The 9302-nt window shown below is 40.1% G+C and overlaps 1 protein-coding gene across 1 annotated transcript; it reads right to left on the bottom strand.

Annotated features, from left to right (window-relative positions):
- Nucleotides 1-407: 407 nt before the first annotated feature.
- On the bottom strand, nt 408-1080 carry LOC119411761 (histone H3.3A). The gene has a single exon (XM_037678690.1). It carries the CDS (start codon nt 963-965, stop codon nt 555-557), a length of 411 nt encoding a protein of 136 aa, XP_037534618.1. The 5' UTR covers nt 966-1080; the 3' UTR covers nt 408-554.
- Nucleotides 1081-9302: the final 8222 nt, after the last annotated feature.

Raw genomic sequence — 9302 nt, 5'->3', positions numbered from 1 at the left:
GTCTTGTTCTAAAGTGTTCATGTGCAGTGAGACCAAGACCTTGGGTTTTTAAACAACCATGATGTTATTCAGATCTGACCTCGCTACTCCGGCTATCCCGTTTTGTAATCAAGCTGTCTGTTTAGTAATCTTTTCTGGCTCCGCTGCGTCGGAGAAAATCTGTATCTGTTGATTTTGCCTGCTGCTCAATCCTCCTGCCTCACAATAAAACACGAGCTCTCCCGTCGAACGGCGGACTTCACCTTTTTTTTTTTTTTTTCTTCGAGGTAGCAGAAAGTTTATTTACAGCACAAATGTCCTATGGCATGCAATACAGAATTGGAAAAAGTACAGACTAATATTTGCAAACCTGAGAAGTCATGGAAACTTTAGTCTACGCTGACTACAAGAGTTTGGGAACAGGTCAAGGGAAATGAAAAGTGAAGTACAAAAACATGCTTTCAACTACAAATCATGTGGCACACACATGCTGGTAATAAGATTTACAAAGCCCTGATCAACACCCCTCCCCAAACAACCCACCCTCCCCAACTAAAAAAGAAAAAGCGGAGCATTTATGCACGCTCTCCTCTAATTCGCCTGGCCAGCTGGATGTCCTTGGGCATGATCGTGACTCTTTTTGCGTGAATGGCGCACAGGTTGGTGTCCTCGAACAGTCCGACCAGGTATGCCTCGCTTGCTTCCTGGAGAGCACCAATCGCTGCACTCTGAAAACGCAGATCTGTCTTGAAGTCTTGAGCTATTTCCCTGACAAGGCGCTGAAAGGGCAGCTTCCTGATGAGCAGCTCGGTGGATTTCTGGTACCGACGGATCTCACGCAGAGCAACAGTACCAGGCCTGTATCTATGAGGCTTCTTCACCCCACCAGTAGATGGCGCACTTTTCCTGGCCGCTTTAGTCGCCAGCTGCTTCCTGGGTGCCTTTCCTCCCGTGGATTTACGAGCGGTCTGCTTGGTACGAGCCATTTCTTAGTGTTTGTGTTTATATTTCGCTGGAGACGACCTCCTTCTTTCGTGCCGCGTCTTTTGATCGGCGGACTTCACCTTGACGTTTGGTCAGGTCACGAACTCCCACCTCTGCAGAGGGCTCATCAAAATTCTTACACTCTGTCTTGTGTATGAATTCTTTAAAGGTGATACGAGGGAAAAATCCCTAACATTCTTTGCGAGCCAGCCAGGAGCTCCCCGCAATCTGTTCATCGGTGGGACTCGACAGGATGCGCTGAAAGGTCGGCAATAGGCCGCCCAAAAAGCCCCGGACGCTGATTGTGTTACAGGCCAGCGGGATAGGTTCAAGTTCGAGACATCGGGGACAGACCGGCGAAGCTCCAGCCCACATCTCTGTAGTGAACTAAGCCTGAGGTCAAATCCTGGCCTTGGGGGCCTTTCTGGGACAAGAACTGTTATTTCATTGATTTGAGTCCAGAAACACAAGATTAAGTTCATCCAGAGACTTTCTAAGTGTCCTACACTGATCAATTGAAAGAACACTCTCTTTTTCTATTATCATTACTATTTTACAAATGTTTTGATAATCAAATTGTGTTTAGTTCAAACCATTTTCAAATGTTGAAGTGAACTACTCATTTTTAAATCCGCTGTGAAACAGTATTAGTGATTTTTTATCCTCATTCAAAGTGGAAATCGAGTTAAGAATGTGTTACAGAGTAATGATTCAATTTCTTGATTTTCTGTCTTCAATGAGCAAGTTGTGTAAGTTGGTCAAAGGTCAAGTTTCGGTCAACTGCAAGTTTACTGAAAATAAATGTCATGTTTAACTTTTACAGAAAGATACTAGAGAATTGACTCCACGAAGTCTGGAATCTTCATAGCAATCTTCTGTCTGTTCTTAAACAACTCAATCTTTTTCCTTGACTTTTAATAACCTCTTACATCACAAAAACACACCTCTGTTTGGTTGATTTGACCAATCAGGAACCTCCCAAATGAACCGGAAATAGAACTTTTTAAATGTCGGTACTTCCTAGTTCAAACCAGCTTCAGTCGTTTGCAGCTCCAGTCGAGTGCAGACGAGTTCAGTTCTGGGAGCAGAACCGAACGGAAGAAGTGCTGGGAAGAACAGAAGTCCAGACATGATCCAGAGCTCTTCCGAGTCTTGTGGGAATTATGCAATCTTCCACATCTGAGTGGAACTTCTGAAGGACTCCACTCATGTGAGTCCACTGGTGAGGTGAACTGTTGTTGATGAAGTCCCGCCACCACTCCGGACGGTTCTCTGCCATCCTACGGAGACGCTGGACCGGTAGCGTTAACTGGAACTCCGTTTCCACTGATTCATCGTCAGAGAGGTAATGAGTCGAGTTTACTACCGAGCGTACCGAGGAAAGCTGGGTTCGAATGGAGGGTGCCGTTCTGTTCAACACTTTCACTCACACACCATTTCCCTCCCTCTAAACTTCATCTTTCCATCTTTAAACTCTTCTATCTGTTAGAAATCATTCCAGATATTTTTAGAAATGTCTGTTGTGAAGCAAGGTTTTCAACCATCGCCGTATGGTCTTCTAGTTGTAAACTGATTAATTAACCTGTTGTTATTTTCAATTTTGCCAAATTAATGTAAATGTTTGATGTTAAATTTTGATTCTGAAAATAAATGACCACGTTCATTTTGATGGGTCAAAGGAAATTAACGTCTCACGTTACATTTTTAATAATTAAATGCACGACATTATTCAGTCCAGAAAAATGAATGAATCCGTTTAATTTATGAATATATCTCAGAATATGTTCATCTACATCTCTCACACAAGGCGAGTATGAGACTTTTCCTTTTTTTTATATATATAAGCAAAGTTGAACAGTGAGGTTGTTTGCTCAAACAGAATGCTGAGACCCTGTTAAAGTGATTAAATAGTGAAAAAGAAAAAACAGTTTAAGCCAAGACCCAGTAAAGTAGGGAAGTGAGATTGTTTGTTTAAACCACCAACCAACAACTTGTTTTGAAGTGAGATCGGTTTGCGCATACAATTAAGACCTACAGAAGTGAGGTGTGACAAGTCAAGACCTGATTTAAATAGTGAGACGGGCAACGAGACCTTATTTGGACATCTGGTGAGGCGTTAAATGAACAGCAAGTGAGAGTCTAGGGTGGTTAAGAAACTTACAAACAAGCAACGTGAAAAAAGTGAGATTTTTCATGAGTAACGTGAAAAAAGTGAGATTTCTCACCGATTACAAGCAGAAGTGAGACCTTTTCTGAATCAATATCTTGAAGAAAAAGGTGAGACTTCGGTCAAAATCCTTTTTAAAAATATTTGAGTGAGACTCAAACTGGCGTTGTACTTAAGGGACAAAGAAAAAAAATTAGTAGAGCTCTGATACGATCACTTTCTTGTTTGCTGTGCGCATGCGTGTTTATTTATGAATGCATGGAGGACTTGTGGGTAAACATTGCTGATTTCTTGGATACCTAGAAGCCTGGTCATTTGGTTAGTGTTTGAGCGCCCTCGAGGCATTTTCTGTTGATACCACCCACAACCCTATATTAATAAAGGAGAGCCATACTGTATATATATTTTTTTCTCTCTCTCTCCCTTATTTTAAATAACTAATAATGATGGGAGGAATATTAAGCAAAATAGTCCCCTCTGAACAAACAAAAGATAAGAGACAGGCAGACTATGGTCTCCTATCTGAAGTAAAACAAACGGCAGCAGAGGGTGTTGCACAACTGAGGCAGAGATATGAATCAAAATTTAAAATCCACAGTGGAATTGGTTATGACGACACCCCAGACTCGGCTTATCAACAACAGCTTAAGTATGGCCTTTTGCGGGCTTTTAGACCGGAAATCACCAATTGTATTAACAAACATTGCATTGAAGTGGACACTTGTCAATCAATCAACCTTTATTTATACAGGTAAATCCCATTGAGCCTCGAGGACTCATTTACAAGAGAGACCTGATTTCAACAAAGAAAGATGACAACAATGGACAACAGCAACAACAATAAGCAGTTATAAAAACTCATACTAGTTTTTTTTTTTTTTTTTTTAACAAATAGGATGGCTAAAAGGAAAAAGGTAACAAAACCAAAAAAACAGCTAGATTCCAAGACAAATGTATAAAACTAAAAACAGGAACATGTCAGCATTGGACCCTGCCAGGAGTCCAACAGATTCTTAAAGCCACTTAGAGAGGTCAAGGTCGAGAGCTTCAAATCTTTTTGTAAGATATTCCAAGAAAACAGGAGCGGAGTAGGAGAAGGCCCTTTTGCCTAGTTCAGTCCTCACTGAGGGAACACTGCAGGTAATAATGTCCTTAGAGCGCACTCCGTAGCTGCACTCACGCAGAGACATGTAGGAGGAGATGTATGAAGGCAGCAGACCAAGAAGTGATTTAAAGATGAAAATGTACCAGTGAGAGAGTCTGCGTGAAGTTAATGATGTCCAGTTAACCAATGAATACAGGGTGCAGTGGTGGGTACGATAATCACAGCCAGTTATGAATCTTAGTGCACCATGATAGACAGCATCCAACATCTGCAGGGTTCTTGTAGGAGCGTTCATGTAAATAATATCACCAAAATCAATTGAGGGAAGGAAAGTCACAGATACAAGGCGTTTTCTAGCATTCAGGGTTAGACAGGATCTGTTTCTGAAAAAGAAACCCAGTTTAATTTTCAGTTTCTTTACCAAGTTTTCCACATGGAGCTTAAAAGAAAGATGTGAGTCGACCAAGATACCCAAATATTTATAGGAATCAACAAACTCAATGGGGACACCATTTGAGTCATGTGTCCACTCTGATGCAATGGGCAGAAGATGCAGAGAAAATAGCTAAAAATAACCCCAGCCAACCTAAGCCCAGCACCGACACATTCCACATGCTCGATAATGCAGGCACAGAAACTCCCTACACAAATGAACACCCACACAGACCCCAATTTTACTCAGGACGCAGAGGAAGGTTTGGACCACAACAAAACAGAACCAGAGGTTCCTATCGGTTACATAGACCATGGCGTACCCCACAATTTGGTGGCCCACCGAGATACGCTGAACCACTCGAAAAACAACAACCGCAGGATGACCGCTGCTGGCGATGTGGTCAAGCCGGACATTGGGCAAGGCGTTGTAGAAATGCTCCCTCCACAGAGCCAACAGCATGAGAACTGTAGTTTTCCCACAAGGTCAGTGTGGGAGCTCTTATCTGTGGTGTTGCCGGCTCTCCGTCTGGGAGACCACACGCACACATGATAAAAACACACACACTCGCGAACGTCTGAACTCGCGAAGTTATCTGAATTTAGATAAAAAATACTGCATGATGTTGAAAAATAGAAATTGACATTGATTTTATAAGCCATCTACATCGGGTAAGATAGCTACCGTTTATAATCTTGTACCAAAACCCAACTTATAAAATATCTGAAATCCCCTTTAACTGACTGAATTAATTTATAAAAAATTCTGAAATGTCCCTTTAAACTGTTTAAATTCACTTCATGTCAAGAGAATACCTCTGACCTTTGAAACCAAACCACACTTAATAAAAATTAACTACTAACGGCTTATTAAATCTATAAATTAGGTGCAAATTTAACATAATATAATTAAATCCAAGATAGCCACATTAGGAGTTGACGGCTCATTTTAAGCAGACCTAACAATGTACATTTTAGCAGACTTAGCACTGTTAAGGTATTAAATATGGATAATACACTAATAGATTGTGTCCTCGTTTCATTTACTGTATAACAATTCAGTCTGTTTAAGCTCTCACGACCTTTGAGTTTGACATGTGTGATGTAGGAAGTTCTGCCTTAGATTCTGAGTTTAGTGTTAATGGTATTTTTTGGCTTTCACTATGAGGTGCTGTTTGAGACCCTTGTGTTGGTCAGAGTGCAGTTATGACACCGCTGGAGGTAGAGGCAGATGGATTTTCAAGAGATGGAAATGGCTATCGGAGAGCTCAATCTGAGCTTTATTTGCCTATGTGTAACTTGAGATGGAGAACTTTACAATTGGATTTGTTGTTTGGGTAATTGATTTTGCTATTTAAGACTGTTTCTGTTAAGTGCCCTGAGGCAACTTTTTGTTTGGTTTAGAGCTATAAATAAATAAATTAAGAATAATATCAGGATTTAATTGGATTACTTCATTTTTAAGCTAATCTTAAATTAAGAAAAAGTTGAACTGAGTGAGTTCTTGAACCAGGAGGGATGTTCTGATGACACATAATGCACAATTGTTCATATAGGTTGCTGAAAACCCACATGCAATTTGCAGTTTGACATCTTGGACTGGTTCTGAAATGCCCAGTAGTGTATCACATGTGCAGGGTTGATGAAAAACTAGGCTGACAAGAACTTGTGACTTTATGAGACCACATCCTGTTCTGCTTCCAAACAACAACAACAAAATCTAAGTTTGGAGCACATGGACTTGAACTGAAACAAAATACTGATGGCTGTGGACCTGCAATTTTGTCCAGGAGGGGGGAGCTGGACTAACATCATGATGAACTCTTGAACTCTGAACTTGCAGTATCTCCAAAGTCACACTGGAGAGAACCTGAAGCGGGCTGTCACTATACGTCTGGATTTGAGTGTCGACTTTTGCATGTGATGTACGGTGGTGCGTTCACTCCGGATCCAGAGGATGCTGCATGCTGCTCTGACATAAATGCACCCACATAGACACACTTTTCAAACATTACAGCAAAATTTTGATTTTGAAAAGTAGTATTGTGGTCACTTGGGACACCGGCCTAGTTCAATGACTTTTAGACAATGTTGTGTTCTATCTTATTTTCCACCCGAGTCATGTAGTTACCGCTTCAATCCTGCAGGGGTCAGCCAAATCATGCACATCAGATACAACAAACGCACCTTCAAATTTATGAATATTTAATAAGTAAAGAAACTCAGAAGTCAATAAAGTAGTCACAGATTCACAAACATAATCAGTGGGTTAGTTAAATGCAGTCATTATTTTAACATATTAATTGGATGCATCCCTTTAAACTCTACAATACAACCTTGTTTAAGGAGGAATCTGAAAACGTCCGTCTCTCTGCTTCATTTTGCTGCTGGCTGCTGCTGGCTGCTTCATCTCTCAGCTCACTCACACGAGGAGAGGGCCCTGCATATCCTTTGTTCTGTGAAAAAGGGCGTTCCTTTTTCACAAAACAGGAAATGAAATCAAGTCTGTGGGAGCCTCTTCAAAGTAAAACAGGAAGTGGGTCAATTTCAAAATAAAATAAGAATTGGGAGTCAGATTCAAAAAGGAACAAAATCTTATATCAAAAATGAATAATGCTACCCCTGAACAAATTATTGGCTTTTCCATTGGGTTCACTTTGTCTTTACAGATTAGACTAAGGACTCAGGGACAAGAATGAAAAAGTGTTGTTTGTATTATTTTTGGTTAACAAATGTTGGTCTGCAATATGAGCTGGAAAATCTGAACTGTGGTTGATCTCACATTTCCTATAGAGCGCTAATTTGGAAAATAAATACATAAATAAATTATCATGTACTGGGGATGATTCGGTTCACACATAAACAGTATTTTGGGCAAATACAAAACGGGAATCTTATTAACCAACAACCAAAACGGTAAAACTTTACTTCGATGTTTCTGAAACAGGGCACACTGGTGTACTGTTTCAGAAAAATGGGGGAGGTATATAGTGATTGATGTACAGATTTTATAGATTTGCCTTGCTAGAAAATTAAAAAGAGATGCTAATATACAAATTTTATCAACTTCACAACAAAACATTAAGGATGCTTTTTGAGAATATTGAAGGATGCTTCATCACCTGTGTAAATTAGAGATTTTGATAACCAAAGAATCTCACTTTTATGTGTACAGGACAGTTCTCTTAGGGGGACGCCCCTTTTTCTGAGAAGCCTTTTCTGAGACCTTTGTAGCCCTTTGTAGACCTTTTTTTTTTTTTTTTTACCTTTTTTAGACCCAGGAGAACAATGAAAATGTGGTGGATCTATGTTTTTAGATATATTAACTTGACTTGACTTTACTTGACTGGACTATCAAGAAATTAATTGAGTTTTCATGTATAGAGTGTTTTAATCACATTTTTATGATGAGCACATATTTGTTCTGCCTAAACAGATCTCCAGAGGAGCTACGGCAGAGCTGGATAACTGATTTTGATTTCCTTTTATTTGTTCTATCTCGATCAGAAAACGCAATGTTTGATGTTGTATTGTACTGTTTTGAAAGAAAATATATTTTCTGCGCATGCGTTTAATAATTTTTCCCTACAGACCGGAGGAGGTAAGACAAATAAATTTATTATCTTAACTAAAAACTAACGTCGCTCATGCCAAATATTCACCACTAAAAACTTTAACTTTTTTGATTCTGATTACTCATTTTCACTGCATGTGGTAATAACACATAATGTCTTTTGATTTCTATGTTCTCTTGTGAAAATAACTGTGCTTGTTCTAGGATCCAGAGTAAGGACTTTTGAGAATCTGACATATCCTTTTTCTTGGTTCAGGTTTGTAAACATGAAAGTACAAATGAAATGTGATTTATGTTGTTCTATAAAGCTATTACAGTGTAGAAGTAATAATGAAATATTTATTTTGACAAACCCCTTTAGTGGAAGAGACAAAAAATACAGTTACATGCCTTAGAGGGCTGCATTTGGACTAAAACATAGAACATCATATGACCTACAAAAAATAGACAGGAAAAATTAGAAAAGATCTGAAGATAGACCCCCTAGACAACAATGTAGGAGATTTTTGTAGATTTTTGTGTTACAGATGGCGGGTGAAACGAAGACAGTCTCTGGGTGCAGCAACTGCTCTCACCTGAGAGAAGAAACGAAGGAATACAGAAAAATTCAGCACCTTTGTATCAGGCTTCATTCACAGGTGACAAAACCAAAGGAGGGAGATGAACCTGGGAGGCCCCACACACTCGATGCTGCTGAATGTCATCACAAGAGGAAGGGACCGAGGTGGACTGGACCTTATCAGGTGGTTGAGAGAACCTCACGCCAGCAGAGAAGCCAAACCCGTTGGGATCGATCTGGTTGATGAAAGCCCCCACTTTGACAGGACAAGTGGCCTGACACACATTCTTCCTGAAAATCCTGAACTGAACTTATACACCCAAAGAAAAACGACAAGATGGACACACTGACTTAGGCCTCCTCAGTGCACACACGTCCCTAGAAAGTTTAAAACATACTGATAACAGAGACTCTTACACACATGAAGAGAACTCCGCGGTCCTATAATTACATCACCGCTGAGCAACAAAGGACCCCTCACGAGGGCCTCCCAACTCTTTCA

The sequence above is a fragment of the Nematolebias whitei genome, chromosome 7 (genome assembly GCF_014905685.2).
Source record: "Nematolebias whitei isolate Nwh7 chromosome 7, NemWhi1, whole genome shotgun sequence".
NCBI lineage: Eukaryota > Metazoa > Chordata > Actinopteri > Cyprinodontiformes > Rivulidae > Nematolebias > Nematolebias whitei.
Note: the sequence above shows the minus strand (reverse complement) of the source record. Positions and strands in the feature narration are given on the sequence as shown.